This window comes from Nomascus leucogenys, chromosome 4, assembly GCF_006542625.1.
Source record: "Nomascus leucogenys isolate Asia chromosome 4, Asia_NLE_v1, whole genome shotgun sequence".
Classification (NCBI taxonomy): domain Eukaryota; kingdom Metazoa; phylum Chordata; class Mammalia; order Primates; family Hylobatidae; genus Nomascus; species Nomascus leucogenys.
The window spans coordinates 2,860,001-2,878,676 of record NC_044384.1 but is presented as its reverse complement, the minus strand read 5'-3'; the positions used below and the strand labels follow the sequence as shown (position 1 = coordinate 2,878,676).

General features: G+C 46.0%; 1 protein-coding gene across 1 annotated transcript in view; it reads left to right on the top strand.

Annotated features, from left to right (window-relative positions):
* Nucleotides 1-3,107: 3,107 nt before the first annotated feature.
* GALR1 (galanin receptor 1) overlaps nt 3,108-18,676 on the top strand; it is a 17,509-nt gene continuing 1,940 nt past the window's right edge. Inside the window, exons 1-2 of the mRNA XM_003264369.3 lie at nt 3,108-3,778; nt 8,708-8,773. Coding sequence (XP_003264417.1) covers nt 3,113-3,778; nt 8,708-8,773 — 732 coding nt within the window. The 5' untranslated portion in view covers nt 3,108-3,112. The remainder of the gene's footprint in view (nt 3,779-8,707; nt 8,774-18,676) is intronic.

Here is an 18,676-nt window from a genome sequence, read left to right as displayed (position 1 = left end):
GAGGTCTCAGGAAGCTTCCAATCACGGCAGAAGGCAAAGGGGGAGCAGATACATCTTACATGGCAGGAGCAGGAGCAAGAGAGAGAAGGGAGGAGGTGCCACACACTTTCAAACAACCAGATCTTGAGACTCACTGTCCCAAGGACAGCACCAAGCCACGAGGGATCCACCCCATTGACCCAAACCCTCCCCTTGGGCTCCACCTCCAACATTAGGGATTATAATTCAATATGAGATTTGGCGAGGACAGATATCTAAACTGTATCAGTAGCATTTACCACATGTGACATTATCATTTTATTTATTTTTAAATGTCGTGTCCATAATAAAATGTAAAACCCATAAAAGAAAGAACTGTTGTGTTAATTGCTCTATCTCCAGAACCTACAATAGTCCCTGGCACATAGTAGGCACTCAAGGGTAACCAGTAAAATAATAAAAGTACACCATATTTCTTCCTTTTCCAAGAATGTGGAGGGAGGGAGAAAACACTTTAAAATGCAATTCAAAAGATGTCATGAAAAAAGAGAAAAAAAAAAAAGCACAGAAATAGGAAACAAATAAAAAGTACAAAATAAAATGTTAAAAATAAATCCATATAGATTAGTAATAACAATAAATATAAATGACCTAAACTCACCGGTTAAAAACTAGAGATTTTAAAATTGTGTTTTAAAATCATTCAGTTACGTGCTATATTAAAGAGATACCTTTAAATTGCAGGACATAACATAGGAAGGCTGTAAAAGATGTAACAGGCAAATACAAAGCAAAGAATGTTGGTGTACTTATAGCAATAACAGACAAATTATACTTTAAGGCAAAAACAAACAAAACATGTACCATAATACCAACCACATAATGTCAAAGCAAAAAAAAAAAAAAAAAACCTCCCCACAATATATTATTTAAGATCATATGGGTATGCCAAAAATGTATAAAGAAATGACTAATAGACAACAAATTTAGGTTACTTGCAAATAGTGGGAGAGGTGGAGGTTGTGACTGGAAAGTATATAAAAGTTACTTCAACTCTATTGATAATATTTAAAAATTATTCTAAGCTAGATGGTGGGTGCATTGGTATTCAATGTAATTTTATCATATCTGTTTCATGTGAAAATAGTTCATAATTTAAGAACTCTCCCAAATCATATTACTACTAACTTTCAATGCAACAGAGCTGTCGAATACAACATGATACTTTGAAAGCCTGGGTCGGAGAGCGTCTCAGGGAAGAAAAGCAATACGGATAGGCAAGATCACCTAAGGAAGTTTCAAGGCATTCTCTCAGGTCAGGGCAGGTAAGAGCATTCTTGGCTTTAGCAGGATACCCAGATAGGCAAGTCGCTTACACTCAATTTTGTCTTCCAGAAAATGTGTGTGAATAGAACAATTCCCTTGCAAGGAACTCCCTAGCAATGAATGTAGATAAAATACATAGATGTTCAATGAACTGCATCAAGATTTATCTGGAAATGAGGCAGAACAGAGCTAGCAAGATAGAAAAACAAGATCCTACTTCCTTAACTCCCCAAGGCAAAGAGCCCCTGCCCTCTTTGGTCTTTGGATTACTCATCCCCTCAGGCACTGCGTCCCCGCATAATGGACAGTCACCAGATGGAGAATGCTGGAAACGCATCGGTGTTTTTGAAAGTGAAAACAGACAAATCACCGCAAATAAAGGAATCAGTGTGAGCGCTCTAGCTGGGAACCACCCAGGTTACAAAGATAACGTGACTGGCCCTGCTATACCGAAACGGCTTAATTTCTTTCTGGCGAATCCACGTTTACGACAGTAAGATACTAAACATGTTCTTTCACCTTAAAAATATTTTGTTTGTCATCGCTGCAGTTTATGTCCCTCAGATGAGTAATACAAGGCAGGAATGAAGTGAGGTGGAGTGGTGTGAACAGCCTTCCCCTTCAATGTCATCCACGTCTACAGAGAAGCTCACGCAGCCTTTCCCTTTGCACTTCTCTCCTCTCTAGCAGGCCGCGGGGTGAGGGTGGGATTAGGCGGCCAATTTTACAAAACTCCAGGGAGCGTCGCCAGCCTCCATTTCCTGGGGTTATTCCCGGGACAGAGGCGTTCTCACGGACAGCCACCCTGGGGGGGAGGAGGAGGAAACGCACTGATGGATGAGGAGGCCCGCGCACCCCTCCGCCTCCCACCCCGGCGCGCCCTGAAGCGCCCTGGAGCGCGCCCGGCTTCCCTCGCCCGCCTGGCCCGCGGCATCCGGCAGCCCCGCCTTCAGCCCGCCGGGCAGGTCCGCACTCCGCGGAGGCGAGCGCGCGCCGGTTCCAGCCGGGAGGTGGGCGGCGACCCATCCCGCTAGAATCCGTCCAGTCTCTGCTCGCGCACCGTGACTTCCAGGGGGCGCGGATTTCAGCCGGGCTGTTTTCGCCTCTCAGTTGCAGCAGAGAGGCCCCTGGCACCCGACTCTATCTACCACCAGGAAGCCCCCCAAAAGAGCTCTCGCCCTGTGGACGACTCGGAATCCCTGGAAAAGCCGGGAGGGAGTCCGAGGCGCCAGCTCACTGGGGAGGTGGCGCTGGGTGCGCGGGAGGCGCGGAGAGCCCTCTCTGCAGGAGCCGCACAGTGCACTGCTGAGCGCTGGGCAGTGCGGGGAAGCGCCGCCGGAAGGAGCGGCTCCGAGCAACAGGTGCAGCCCGCAGCCGCTTCGGGAGCCAGGGAAAACGGCCGGCGAAGATCTGGAGCGGTAAGGCGGAGAGAAGGGTCTTTCCACCTGCGCGGCTGCAGCCGGCGGATCCCTCTTCCCAGGCTCCGTGGTCGCGCCGCGGGCGGAGGCGCCCGGGCAGGGGACCCCAGTGCTCTCGAGATCACCGTCCCTTCCCGAGAAGGTCCAGCTCCAGGCTCCCGACTCCACTGTCTCTCAGAAGGTCGCGGCGCAAAGACGGTGCCACCAGGCACGGCCACCGGATCCCCGCGCCCGCTGGCTCGCGCCTCAGGGGAAGCTCAGACTCCTAAACTCGCGCTCTCCGTGCTCCGCGCCGGGACCCCCGGCCACCCCCGGCGCCTACTTTCCCGCCAGGCACCCGCCTTCCCTCCCCGCGCGCCCCACCGCTCGCCGGGGCAGTCCCGCGGGCCATGGAGCTGGCGGTCGGGAACCTCAGCGAGGGCAACGCGAGCTGGCCGGAGCCCCCCGCCCCGGAGCCCGGGCCGCTGTTCGGCATCGGCGTGGAGAACTTCGTCACGCTGGTGGTGTTCGGCCTGATCTTCGCGCTGGGCGTGCTGGGCAACAGCCTAGTGATCACGGTGCTGGCGCGCAGCAAGCCGGGCAAGCCGCGGAGCACCACCAACCTATTCATCCTCAACCTGAGCATCGCCGACCTGGCCTACCTGCTCTTCTGCATCCCCTTCCAGGCCACGGTGTACGCGCTGCCCACCTGGGTGCTGGGCGCCTTCATCTGCAAGTTCACCCACTACTTCTTCACTGTGTCCATGCTGGTGAGCATCTTCACCCTGGCCGCGATGTCCGTGGACCGCTACGTGGCCATAGTGCACTCGCGGCGCTCCTCTTCCCTCAGGGTGTCCCGCAACGCGCTGCTGGGCGTGGGCTGCATCTGGGCGCTGTCCATTGCCATGGCCTCGCCCGTGGCCTACCACCAGGGCCTCTTCCACCCGCGCGCCAGCAACCAGACCTTCTGCTGGGAGCAGTGGCCCGACCCTCGCCACAAGAAGGCCTACGTGGTGTGCACCTTCGTCTTCGGCTACCTGCTGCCGCTCCTGCTCATCTGCTTCTGCTATGCCAAGGTGCACGCCGGGCGCCGGGCCGAGACGCGCGAGGGAGGGCGGAGGGCCGGTGGGGGCCCGGGGGTCTCAGTGTCCCGCGGCCCTGCCAGAGCCTTGGCGTCAGCCTGGCCCCGGTGGTCCCCACTCCTGCGGTGCTGGGGCGGATCTGTGCGGAGAGGCTTCCTGGCCGCTGCTGGAGCGTGCCATTGGCTTGCGCAAGAAAGTTTCTTGGAGTCTGAGAGATGCTGGGGAAAGTTTGCAGTTCACTTCGCATGGTCCAGTAGCATAAGTTTCTACCCCCCTCCCCTTCCTCGCCCCTGCGGCCCTTCAACGCCCCCAGGTTGCCTGGGAGGTAGGTAGGCGGGCGCTGCCGCGTCCTTCCCGGTACAGCAAACCCCGCTCTGTTCCAGCAACTCTTCAACCAGGTCAGCTGCGCGGGGAGGTTACCGCCGCGGCGCTGTGGGACCTGAGGACAGCGCGTGGTCACCAGAGCGCGGACCTTTCGCGAGGGTGACGGGTCCCCACAGCTCCCTCCCGGGCTCTCAGCTGGCCGTGGCGGTGGGGGGACTCGCGGGGCGGCCCCTCTCCCCCGGGGTGCGCAGTTTGCCCTCGCTCCGAAGGCTTTGCGCACACCGGGCTCTGTGAAGCCGCTGCTCCCGGGGACAGAGCTTCGAGTTTTATTTTATTCTGAAGCTTGGCCTTATAAACCCAAGTGGCAAAAGGGTGTTTCTTTACAGAGTCGACCGCAGGCGCCAGGAGCTTGGAATGGAATGGACTCGAGCTTTCGGCTTCCCCATTTCAATCCTTTTTAGAAAGGTCTCCTGAACAGGGTGAAGTGGTTGAGGCGGCGGATCTTCACCCTGACTGTAGCAGAGGCACCGTCCACGCGTGTGGGAGATGGTTTTTCCCTTTGTACAGCCGGGCAGAGCTCAGCACTCACATTCTTTTTCTCATTAAGTCCACAAGGGTTTGAAGACTTTATACTGATCAAAACGTCTTCAGCCTTTGACATACGTGTTTCTATCTGCGTAAACGGGAGCTTATTTTAATAATCAGGTGATGGCGATTCACAGGCTAAACCCCAATGTGCGCACCCTCCTCGCTCCAGAGCATCGCCATTTGAAATCAGCTGTTACCAGGTTCCACCCGACGTCACTGCTGTCTCTCATTCTGTTTCAGTAAGGCTGTGACTATACGACCACAAAGAACCTGACTAGGTGGAACAACTATCACTTTTAATACTCAATTCACAAGGTATTTTTATCAACAAAAGTGTTTACTATAAGCCACCTGTTTCCCCCCACCTATTTCATCGATGTAGATTGTGTCTATTTTGAATAATAATATTGCTGGATATTATCTGAACGGCCTGCACCAAAAGGTTAAATATAAAGAAATATAGTAGCACTTTGGGAGGCCGAGGTAGGTGGATCACCTGAGGTCAGGAATTCGAGACCAGCCTGACCAACAAGGTGAAACCCCGTCTCTACTAAAAATACAAAAAATTAGCCGGGTGTGGTGGTGGGCCCCTGTAGTCCCAGCTACTCCGGAGGCTGAGACAGAAGAATTGTTTGAACCCGAGTGGCAGAGGGTGCAGTGAGCCGAAATCGTGCCACTGAACTCCAGCCTGGGTGACGACAGAGCGAGACTGAGTCTCAAAACAACAACACCATCACCACCACCACCACCACCACCACCACCACCACCACCACCAATATAGTAGCAGTAAGGGAATTTGGAAAAGAACTCTAGCTTAGCTATTTGGAAAACGGCTGGTTTATTAATGTGGTCTTCTGCAAATGCTAAACAAAGGCTATCTTACATAGCACAATTATCTGATATGTGCACCATCTCATTTAATTTGCACAACTCTGTGGCTTGGAGCTATTTTATTATTTACCCATATTTTATTATTTAAGGAAAAAGAGCTTTGGAAAAGAACATCTGACCCAGATTATGAAGCTGGTGAATGATTCAGGAAGGACTTTAACGCAGGGATTCCCAGTCTCCTGAGGACGGGACAGTTGGTGAGGCCTTGAGGACATTGAAGTCTGAGATTGAGATTCTTAACATAGATGGCTGTTAAGTTCCTAATGACTGTGTAGAACTGAAGCACACGCTTCCTTACTTCCCCAAAGCCTTTAGGGAGAAGAACAAAAATCTTCTTACTGGAAATGACAAAGTAAGCTTTTAGGAATAAATTAGGCTACATTTCTGTCATTTGCGAGTCTATAAAAGTCCTACAGAAGGGCAATGTTTAAAAAATAGATTTAAAAAAAAATTTTAATGAATACACGATCATTTGGATTTTTTTATATGGAAAAGTTTGCTTCTAAGCGTAACTGGAAACATATTTTGAATTCAGCATAATATTAATAATATTTGCAAGTTAGTTTCAGGGCTGTCATGGATAGGTGGAGATTCAAGTTATTTCAAGTTGATTTTCTTTGGCTCAGGCATTAGGTGTACACCATCCAGTTAAGGATTTTGCTACTTGAGTATTAGTTTCAGGATGAGCTGTTCCTCCAAACCCCAGGTCTTTTGGATAGCCTGAAAAAACACAGATGGCCAAAAGGGAACCTGAGTTTATGATGCTTTAAATAAACAAAAGAACTTAAGACAATTGCATTCCAGAGTTGCCTTTTGCCTCCAAATTCTTACAAGTTTGTAAGGGAACGGTCTTTTGCACCAGACAGTTTCTGGGAAACTCATCGAATGCATGGGTGGGAGGATGAGTCAAAGTGGTCCGCCCAGTGCCCCCTGAAGAGCCCTCTGCTTTGCTGCTATGGAGCTGTTCTCCACCAGGCTGTGCCCCTCGCTCACTTTCCTTACAGTGAATTACTGTCCAGAATCTCCTTGGTCTACCACGAGGATAAACTCAATAGGCCCACCTGACTAAGTTACTCCGAATCCCCAGGATGTACCCAGCAGGACCTGGGTTTGGTTTGAACTAGCACCTTCCTGTGCACACTCAGAAACTTACAGACTCACCAAGAGAACCCAGTATGTTATTATCATTCTCTTCTTAAACATCGTCGTACCCTATCGTGATACCTACATTCTTCCTCCTTTGCTGACGAGACCTTCATTGGGGTGCATCATGATATATCATTCTGTGCTCATAGTATGTGCTGTTGAAGAGAAACAGAGCTAATAAAAATATCCTTGAGTATTTTCTCCATTGACCATTTCACAGCATTCAACATTCTTGGGTGTTTTGAAGTGGCTGAGCTGTGATCCGAATTCCTTTTTGGAAGGAACAATTGGAGCTCGGCAGCGTTATGAAGCTGGTCACATTTGGACATTTTGTTGTGATTTGTCCAGGTGTCCCTCTCTGATTTTGCTTGTGCGGCCTCTCCTGTGGTCTCTCCTGTGTCCTCAGTGACCAGTGTTGTCCTGCGGTTTCCCACTGGGAAGGCTGCCACTGAGCCACCTAGGCAGTCCTGTCCTCTTGGGCAGGGTCCTTTCCTTCCCCTTTGAAATGCTCTCATTTGCTCCTGCAAGAAACCCCTGTTCTGTCGTTGCCTTGCATTCGGGTTTTGATATTCTCATTTCGGCTGGTAGGACAGTAAACTAACACCTTGTTAACGTATTGAGTGTTTTCCCAAATGCTCCTGCGGCAAGTAAACACTTGTTTTGCTGCAGATGTTGCTGAGTCATTTCAGGAAGTGGGAAGCATTTCAGTAGGGGAGAGAATTTAAAGTCAGAAATTCACATCCCTGGGATGGCTGCTTGTTCACCTACATAGGGCCTGGGCAGCTAGTAAATATATCCTGTGGCTTCCAAGTAGGGTGTGACTAATTGCTCTGAAAGTGCCTCATCTGGCTGAATGGAGCAGGCTTTTGCAAGAAGTTCAATTCGATTAAATTATTTCCATGCTACAAGGAACAAAGAACTGGTTGGAACATGGCTTCTGGTTCCTTGAGAGACTTCTCAGCAATCTACAGATGATCTAAAGCACTTAGTCACCCTGGGGCTCGATTTTCTCTAGATTTTCCCTCAGATGGGATATAGCAATGAACTTAAGTAACAGTTCTGCAGGCTTGACAATGTTGTCTAAGACCAAATATATGTTGGAAATTCCTACATCTAAAGCCCCACATTTTCATATCATTTCTCCTGAGTATTATTACACTGGCAAGAAAAGACAAAAATAGTTTCTTTAATTGAGGGAGCCAGTGTGTTTCAAGGAGATTCCCTGACAGGGACATTAATTGTAAAACCTTGCAAAAATGTTCTGTAACTCATCAGTGATGCTGAATCCCCAATAAGTTGTCTAAAAGCACAGCACAGTGGGTAGGATTTGAATAAATAATGAAAGGAAGCCTGATGGGTGGTGATTTGCTGTAAGGAGAATTGCAGTGGAGGAAGCCCATAAGAGGAAGAAGAAAGAATATTTTGGCACAAACGCTGGCAATATTGGGGTTGGCTACACTGAAGAAATGTCTGATGATATTATCTTCATTTACTTGCCTGCTTTCCCCATCAGATGGTGAATTTCAGAAGGGCAAATCTCTAGTTTTTTGATGCATCCAGGATCTAACATTGTGCCTGACATGTAGTAGGGACCTGGTGTTTGTTAATATGTGGGGTCCTGGAAGAAACCAAGGCAGACAATAGACTAATAAGCATGCCTGAGTGGGTCATGGCATGGCCGTTTCTGGGCAAAACCCCAGAGCTCCATGCGCTGGGCATTCTCTGCAAACAGGTGCTGTGGCTGTGCACTTGTCTGGCTGTGCATCGGCTTTCCTGGCTGCTCCTAAGTGTTAGAAAAGAATGTATTTGGCAATTCATATTCATTGTTACCTAATCACCTAATTTGAGTTTTTATTTTAATGATCTTATAAATAGTGCTGTTACCATTTCAGCATGTCAATAATTGTTAATGCAACACAGGCAGTGGGTTGTGAGAGGTGAGGCGAACTGATCTCAATCGTCTGTGTCTTTCAGGTCCTTAATCATTTGCATAAAAAGTTGAAGAACATGTCAAAGAAGTCTGAAGCATCCAAGAAAAAGGTAATGATCACAAATATATATACATATGTATGTTACTTTTCAGAGCTTAGTTTATCTTTGCTTTTACTTGTCCTCACGTCCATCCAAAGCCTGTAACATTTAGGACCCTCGGTGTGGCTGAGGAGGTTTGAGATGAGACTCCCACCGTTAGGATGGGAATGGAGGGTTCAGCCTTGGCAAGGGCATCGTGGATCACTCTGTGCTGCATTCAAACTTAGCTGAAGATCTGGGGAGACGAGGAAATGCGGATTCTGCTGATTCTGCCCCTCACCAGGAGGTGTGCTTGGGTTGACTGAGACAGAGTGCGGAGTGTAGAGTTGCTGACATGCATACTTAGAGGGAAAGTACAGTAATTTTGTTCTATGTTTACAATCTCTGATGTGATTCCAAAAAGCCCTGGTTTGGTTCTTGTTTAAGACAACCTTGTTATAATCCCTCCCTAAAGCCGCCAGAGCGCTGGGCCATCCTTGCCTCTTTCACCCACATGTGCTGACTCTGACTCCACAGGTAAAGACTGAAGAGTGGACAAGGCTGAAAGCAGATTCCTCCCGTTGCTCACTGACCTTCTCATCCCCCAGCCCTGATTTAAACAAGCTTCTCCTGAGTAGTATTACAGCGTCTAACTTATTGATGGTCATGACGTTCTACATTTTGACGAAAAACTATTTCACAAATCAAGGTTAAATTAACTCTTACTCAGAAAATATCTATATAGCTTCTAATTTTAGGAAGTAGAATGAGATTATTAGGTAATATGATTAAGGAGTAGGAGGTTATAACCAGACATTTTAACCCAAAAGAGTAGTAATAACATCTTAGAATACCTTGTTTTTTCCTTATATTTATTATGATCAATGACATACATAATTTATAGAAATTATAGTTTAGATCATATTTAATCATGTTTACTTAAAAATTCTACTTGAATAAAGGACAGCTTTTCCTGACTTTTGTTCTTTATGAACAGTAAGGTGGCCAAAAGGCCATCTGATATTCCAGAGTCAAAACCAGTGGTAGAGAATTGGTTATAGAGCACAAACATTAAGACATTTTTTTTTCCTGGCAGCAAAAAATTAGCTTATATTAGAAATGCAATCATATAGCTTTTAGGATAACCACCTAAGAATTACAAGGTGCAATATAAATAACAAGACCATGTTATGGCTTTATTCCATTGATCCTTTCTTACATCTGAACAATTATTATGAACATTTCATTTTGGGCATCTAGGCCCCTCATTAGAGCAGCTGACCAAGTGCTAAGTTATATGAATGGAATAAACCCTAAAAGTTGATGCTTTCCCTCTCTGTTTTTAGTGATGTGCTGTTATGGTAGAAATTTTCCTTTTTTTTTGGTATATCTATTTATTTTTCCTGTGAGTCACACTTCTTATTTCTAATAAAATAGTTCTTTAAAGACAATTAAGGATAGTTTCTGACTTCTCCTCGGACAGTTATTTTTAGAGCACCTGCTCTGTATAGGACCAAGCTGATCCAGGGGATTCTAAGAGGAACTGGCTCCGCATGGAAGCCAACATTGTAACGGAAGAGATAAACGTGTAAGTTCCAAAGGCCTGTTCAAGGGGGCAGTGTTTGGAGCATCAGGGAAGGGAGAGATTAATTTTCCTTGGGAGGGATTGGGCTCATCAAACTTTAACTGAGAAGACATCATTGATCTGTGATAAATGTTTGTTAATGATTCAAAGGATTTTATGCTTACTAAAAGAAACAAAACAAAACATTTATTTAACATTTGCTGAATCTTACTTGTGTCGATGGTAATTTTAGTCTCTATATTTGAAAAAGTATTGGAGAGAAATTGTGAAGGTCTCAGAGAAGAACAAAATACTTAAAAAGCAGGTCTTATAAAAATGATTGGAAAAGCTTCTATTTTATTTTACAATAAAAAACCTAAAGATCAGTGATTAATTCAGTAATTACTTTAGTTATATACACATACACATATATACACAAATATTTAGATTTATGTGAGTATATAAGAATACATGGCAACTTCCCTGAAGACAGGGAATAATACATATGTGCTTACATATATACATATACTAAATATATCTATAGAAAATTATCTTTTGCTTATTCTTACCATGAGGAGGTTCTAGCATTTGAAGAAGGGATGAAGATTTTCTTTTTCATTTTCACACCCTCTGACCCTTAACAGCCACTGAACAGATGTCAGATTTTTGTTGATGTATTTAATTGCCTCTTTGTTTGCATAGAACAAATAAATGTGGTGGTGGTGGTGGTGATGATGGTGGTGATGATGGTGGTGGTAGTGATGGTGGTGCTAATGGTGGTGGGTGGTAGTGGTGCTGATGATGGTGATCATTGTGGTGATGGTGGCGATTGTGGTGGTGATGGTGGTGGTGATAGTGGTGATGATGGTCATGGTGGTGATGGTGGTGGTGGTGATGGTGGTGGGTAGTGATGGTGGTGGTCATAGTGGTGGTGGTGGTGGTAATACTGGTGATGGTGGTGGTGATGGTGGTGATGATGGTGGTCATGGCAGTGATGGTGATGGTGGTGATGGCGATGGTGCCAGTGGTGGTGGTGACAGTGGTGGCAGTAGTGGTGGTTGCAATAGTTATGATGATGGTGGCAATTGTGGTGGTGATGGTGGTGATGGTAATGGTGGTGTGTGTGTATCTAAGTGGTGGTGGTATGTGTGTATCTAAGAAAGAGATGGGAGAGAGGAGCAGAGGAAGGGTAAGAAGAGGGTGTGGAAGCAGAGGCATGACGAGAAGGGAGGTGGCAGAGAGAGGGGGACAGAGGCAGGAGAGGTGAGATAGGGGAAACTCGGGAAGGAAAGCAAGAATACATGGCAACTTCCCTGAAGACAGGAACTGGATTGGTCCGTTGTGGGTATTTCCCCAGGTCTCAGCACAGAAAATTGCTACTGGTGCACACATGGTCATCATTTGATAGGTAACAGAAGATGTGACAGGGATCTGGATAGTTTGCTCATTTCAGCTCTACTTGTTTCCAGCCCTTTCTCTCAATGGCTAAGTAAAGTTCCCTTTCTCTGCTCTGTATCCACTGGTCTTAGTACCTTCAGGCTGCTTTAAGAAAATACCATAGTCTGGGTGGCTCATAAACAATGGAAGTTTATTTCTTGCAGTCCTGGAGTTTGGAAGTCTGAAATCAAGCTCCTGCAGATTCAGCGTTTGGTGAGGGCTGTTTTCTGGTTAATAGATGGCCCCTTCTCTCTGTATCCTCACAGAGTGGAAGGCGAAAGGCAGCTCTCTGTGCCCTCTTTCATAAGGGGACTGGTCCCGTTATTCATAGGGTGGGAGGTGTAAGGCAGCTCTCTGGGCCTCTTTCAAAAGGGCACTAGTCTCTGTGTCCTCATAGGGTGGGAAGTGTGAGGCAGCTCTCTGGACCCCCATTCATAAGGGCACTGATCCCATTATGAGGGCTCCCCCCACCTCATGACCTAATTACCACCCAAAAGCCCCACCTCTTAATGCCATCACCTTGGTGATTAGGTTCCAAAATATGAATTTTTTGGAGGGGGTGGGGACATAAACTTTGAGATGGTGCTGCTGTCCATACAAGGCTTTCCTGTTGGGAGTTATAATTATTATGGGGTGGAGAGATTGGTCTTTCATGATAAACATGCTAACAGTGATTCTCCATGTTTGGAGAAAGTGTAAAAGAAGAATAGGATTTCTACTGCAGGAATAAAGTGCTGGGATTGACCACATGCTTTGCTTAAACTCTGCTAGACATAAACAAATGTTTCTGGCTCAAAGCTGATTGTTAAAACCTTGGAAGACCTCAAAATGGGATAGACACCCATACTGGATGGTTGCTTCCTGGAGAAAATTGGATTAAAGGACCTCTTGATGTCCTATCAAGTCACTGGGTTCTTTTAATGTTTGCTTTTTTTGTTGTTTCTTTGGCTTAAAGTAATTCAGTAAGCTTTTTGGATGTCATTTATACAATTTGTGAGGGATTTTTTTTTTTTGTCATTCTCACCTTTTAGTTCTTTTCTCCCCAGCCAAATTCCATTAGACATATTGTGAGTAAAATTCTTTGAAGAAAGAACAGACGTCTCAGATGATTTGAAAAAGAGCATCTCACAATAAGAAGAGAGACTAATATTTTTTCAGATACTTTCAGCAGAAGGAGCACAAAGAAACTGTGCTATTAAAAGACCTAAACTCAAGTGTAAGAAGAATTTGTATACAGATTTAGCACATAATTTTAAACGATGATTTTTTCTCCATCAAAAGATAATGTTGAGATTCTATACGCTAAATAGACAAAGGAGGGAAGCAGTGCACACACAGGGGACATGTCTGTCTGACGGAGATGGAGGACCCTGTAAGAGAGTAGAAAGAATCACGTCATAAATAAATTTTAAAAATCAGCCTCTCCCTCCACAGAGGGGAGTTCTCTATGTTACTTTCTCTGTGCTGTATCCACTGGTTTTAGTTTGTTCAGGCTGCTGTAAGAAAATACAACAGCCTGGGTGGCCCATAAACGATGGAAATGTATTTCTTGCAGTCCTGGAGTTTGGTCTAAAATCAAGCTCCTGCAGATTCAGTGTTTGGTTACTCTCTGATGTTACTTTCTGATGTTTCCATGGGAAAGACAGGAAGCGGCTTTTCCAGCCCTTTCTGAGGAAAGGAGATGCTTCAGCCTTAGGGGTTGATACTAAGCATTTTTTATTGCCTTTAAATTGAGGTGGGTAAGACAACTTTCCTTTTGTTGTGACTTCTATGTAATTCATCAGTGGTTCTCCAAACACCTTCTTGAGCTCTTTTTAAAATTTATTTTTAGAGATGGGGTCTTGCTTTGTTGCCCAGGCTGGGGTGCAGTGGTGTGATCATAGCTCACTGCAGCCTCAACTTCGCGGGTTCAAGAGATGCTCCCACCTCAGCCTCCTGCATAGCTGGGACTGCAGGTGCATACTGCTGCATCCAGCTGTTATTTGAAAACATTTTTTAAAGGTGGGGACTCAGGATGTTGCCCAAGCTGGCCTAGAATGCCTGGCCTCAGCGATCCTCCTGCCTCAGCTTCCCAAAGTGGTGGGATTACAGGCATGAGCCACTCTATCTGGCTGAGCTTTTTCAAAAGGCGGATTCCTGGGTAACTAGTAAACTCTACCAATTGTTTTAAAGCCATAAGAGATGAGGTATAGCTATCTGAATTAAAAAAAAAAAAAGCTTTGCACTGGGTAATGATGGGCATACTAACCTACTTAAATCACAGGGTTGAAATCAGTACACATACATTATCTTGCCAGATCTTTAACTTTGAGCTTGTCTATGCCAGGCATATATTGTTTCCTGAGTTTGACAGTGTGGAGCAATAGTAAATCAAGAAAGATGGTTTTCCACCAGCATAGAACTTCTTGTCCCCTGTCCCATCTTCTACCAGCATCCATTGCAAGGGAAGAATGAAGACAAAAATCATCTACTGTTTTCAACCATGCGCATGGGTGTATTTGCCACACTGACGTTGCTATGACTGAATTGGACTCAGCTAAAAGATAGCAGGACCAGGTGCCCAGAGCCTGTTTGCAGGGAGTTGGCTTTTAACAACCAGGAGGCCTTCAACTTCGATGGCCTGAGATGCTTGATAAACATGAAGAAAATAGTAATCCCCTGGAGACACTTAGCTGGGAGGATAGTCAGTGTTGACAGGCCTCCTATTAAACTCTTTTGGGAACAATCTGAGACAGATGATATGGTTTATGCAAATACCCATTAAGCCTTCTTTCCTGATATTTATGTTGCAAACTGTAATTCCATCTCATTTCAAAGCTGCTGGTAAACCAAGAAAAAGAACCTGATTCTTATCCATGGCTCTCAGAGCAATGGGACTAGTAAAAATTAAAAGGTAAACTTGGAATGAGTCACAGACACACAAAGTTAACAAACACTGCCAGAGAAAACACTCCGGCCTCAGGGCACACTACCATTTGCCCTGTGGATGTTGATAAGGCATGGATCTTATCAGTAAGCTGCTGGGATAGATTTCTGCTTTGTACTTAGTAAAAATGTCTAAAAGAAGCAATGAAATGCAATACCCGGAGGGTAACCATTTTGTGACGTAGAGAGACGGTCTGATTGTCTTAGAAAGAAATGATGATGTTTTATATTCTATTTGCAGGTATAATTATATCTAGATTGTTTTGATTAAATCATCTGAGAATGGCATTTCTCATCCACTAATGGATAAATGGATTGATAGCAGGCACTCCCTTAATATATGTGAGCACATTATCTGTTTGCTTTGTGTGTCATGCAATAAGGGGCTTTAATATGTAAGCTTGTACCCTGTAAAACCCGTACTCAGATTTTTATACCTGAGTTGTTTGTTGTGTTTAAATAGATGAGGCATGGTCTAGGAATCATTTCATTGGTTCATCCTATTCTTAGATGAGGAAGTTGAGGCTCAGGGAGTTTATGACATTTTGCAAAGGTTGTACAACCAGCTTATGGCATGGCCAGGTGGGAACACAGACCTGCCTTCAGTCCTGGGGTCTTGTGCAATCCCTGGTGCCCCTCAACAGGGAGCTTAACTCTCATCTCCTGTCCACCTCGCTAGTAGGATTTGTCCTGGTCTTGATCTGAGATCTAGCCTTCCCTCTACTGTCTCTGCCTGGATCCTGGGCACAGCTTCCTGGCTTCCATTCCTCCTCTTTGATAAACCTCATCTCATGTCTTCGTTTGCTACCTTGTGTCAATCCTTGAAGAGCTGGCATCTCATGCGTTATAGTCTGGTTGTCATTTCTAGTGCAGTGGGACTCCAGTTCATGGGAAGTGATAAGAAGGGTCCTTTTGGCTGGGTGCGGTGGCTCACACCTGTAATAACTTTGGGAGGACGAGGCGGGCAGATCATGAGGTCAGGAGTTTGAGACTAGCCTGACCAACATGGTGAAAACCCGTCTCTACTAAAAATACAAAAATTAGCCAGCATGGTGGCGCACACCTGTAATCCCAGCTACTCAGGTAGGTGGGGCAGAAGAATCGCTTGAACCTGGGAGGTGGAGGTTGCAGTGAGCCGAGATCGTGCCACTGCACTCCAGCCTGGGTGACAGAGTGAGACTCCATCTCCAGAGAAAAAAAAAAGAGTCCTTTTGCCATGTAGGATTTCCCCTCCTAGCAGTGTGGAGCTGTGGTTCCCACTGCCCTGTGATAGTCCTGCAGGCTGTGAGGTCCATTCAGGATCACTGTAGGAAGTCCTGTGTCCCAAGGGAAAATCTGTGGTGGGACAGTGCTGTCTCAGTCATGGAGTCACTTTCCCATGTCTTAGTCTTCCCTCCATGTGAAGTTATAAGAAAAATAAGGCTCTGTCTATTTTCATTCTTTTTCTCTCCTTTCTCTTCTTTCCCCCCAACTTTTCTTCTCCCTCTTATCCATTTTAGAGTATTTCTGTTTAGAAAACAGACTGGTGGCCACAGGTAAACCCTTCACCGTATCTGTATGCTGTGATGGGAAGGCCAGGGGAGGGGGTCTGCTTTCCTGCTCCATGAAACCCAGTGAGGCCTGGGAGGAGAGTAGGTATATTAGTCTGTTCTCGCACTGCTAATAAAGACATACCCAAGACTGGGTAATTTATAAAGAAAAGATGTTTAATTGACTCACAGTTCCACAGGGCTGGGGAGGCCTCAGGAAACTTACAATTGTGGTGGAAGGGAAAGCAAACACGTCCTTCTTCACATGGTGGCAGGAAGGAGAAGAATGAGAGTAAAGGGTGGGAAAAGCCCCTATAAAACCATCAGATCTCATGAGAACTCATTCGCCATCATGAGAATAGCATGAAGGTAACTGCCCTCATGATTCAGTTACCTCCTTTTGGGTTCCTGCCACCACACATGGGGATTATAGGAACTACAATTCAAGATAAGATTTGGGTGGGAACACACAGCCAAACCTTGTCTTACTGCTCCTGGCCCCTCCCAAATCTCATGTCCTCACATTTCAAAACACAATCATGCCCTTCCAGCATTCCCCCAAAATCTTACCTCATTCCAGCATTAACTCAACAGTCTGAGTTCAAAGTCTCATCTGAGACAAGGCAAGTCCCTTTTGCCTATGAGCCTTTACAATCAAAAGCACGTACCTATTATATTTCCTAGATACAATGTGGGTACAGGCATTGGGGAAATACAACCATTCTAAATAGGAGAAATTAGCCAAAACAAAGGGGCTACAGGCCCCATGCAAGTCTGAAATCCAGTGGAGCAGCCAAATCTTAAAACTGCAAAATGATCTCCTTGGACTCCATGTTTCACATCCAGGTCACACTGATGCAAGAGGTGGGCTCCCATGGCCTTGGGCAGCTCCTCCCCCGTGGCTTTGCAGGGTATAGCCCCCTTCCAGGCTGCCTTCATGGCTGATGTTGAGTGTCTATGGCTTTTCCAGGGGCAGGGTGCAAGCTTTTGATGGATCTACCATTCCGGGGTCTGGAGGATGGTGGCCCTCTTCTCACAGATCCACTAGGTAATGACCCAGTGGGGAGTCTGTGTGGCCCTCTTCTCACAGATCCACTAGGTAATGACCCAGTGGGGAGTCTGTGTGGGGCTCTACCCCACATTTCCATTCTGCACTGCTCCAGCAGAGGTTCTCCATAAGGACCCCGCCCCTGCAGCAGACTTCTGCCTGGGCATCCAAGCATTTCCATACATCCTCTGAAATCTAGACGGAGGTTCCCTAACCTCAATTCTTGACTTCTGTGCACCCTCAGGCCCAACCTCATGGGTAAGCTGCCAAGGCTTGGGGCTTACACCTGCTGAAGCAATGGCCTGAGCTATATGTTGGCCCCTATTAGCCACAGCTAGGACACAGGACACCAAGCCCCAAGACTGCACAAAGAAGTAAGGCCTTGGGCTTGGACATGAAACCATTTTTCCTCCTAGGCCTCTGGGTGTGTGATGGGAAAGGCTGCCATGAAGACCTCTGATGTGCCCTGGAAACATTTTCCCCATTGTCTTGGTGATTAACATTTGGCTTCTCATTACTTATGCAAATTTTTGCAGCCTGCTTGAATTTCTTCTCCAAAAATGGGTTTTTCTTTTCTATTGCATGATCAGGTTGCAAATTTTCCAAACTTTTATATGCTTTGCTTCCCTTATAAACATAAGTTCCAATTCCAAACCATCTCTCTCAAGTTCAAAGTTCCACAGATCTTTAGGGCAAGGGCAAAATGCCACCAGTCTCTTTGCTAAAGCATAGCAAGGGTGACCTTTACTGCATTCCCAAGAAGTTTCTGATCTCCATCTGAGACTACCTTAGCCTGCACTTCATTGTCCATATCACTATCACTGTTTTGGTCAAAGACATTCAACAGTTTCTAGAAGTTCCAAACTTTCCCACATCTTCCTGTCTTCTCAGCACCCCCAAGGCTCTAGGAAGTTTCAAACTTTCCAACATTTTCCTGTCTTCTTCTGAGCCATCCAAACTGTTCCAGCCTCTGCCTATTACCCAGTTCCAAAGTCGCTTCCACATTTTTGAGTATCTTTACAGCAGTGTCCTGCTCTCTGCAGTACCAATTTACTGTATTAGTCCATTCTCACACTGCTAATGGAGACATACTCAAGACTGGGTAATTTATAAAGGAAAGAAGTTTAATTGACTCACAGTTACACAGGGATGGGGAGGCCTCAGGACACTTACAATCATAGCAGAAAGGGAAGCAAACACGTCCTTTTTCACATGGCAGCAGGAAGGAGAAGAATGAGAGCGAAGGGTCGGGGGAAACCCCTTATAAAACCATCAGATCTCGTGAGAACTCACTTGCTATCACGAGAACAGCATGAAGGTAACTGCCCCCGTGATTCCATTACCTCTCACTGGGTCCCTCCCATTATGTGTGGAGATTATGGGAATGACAATTCAAGATGAGATATGGGTGGAGTCACAGCCAAACCATA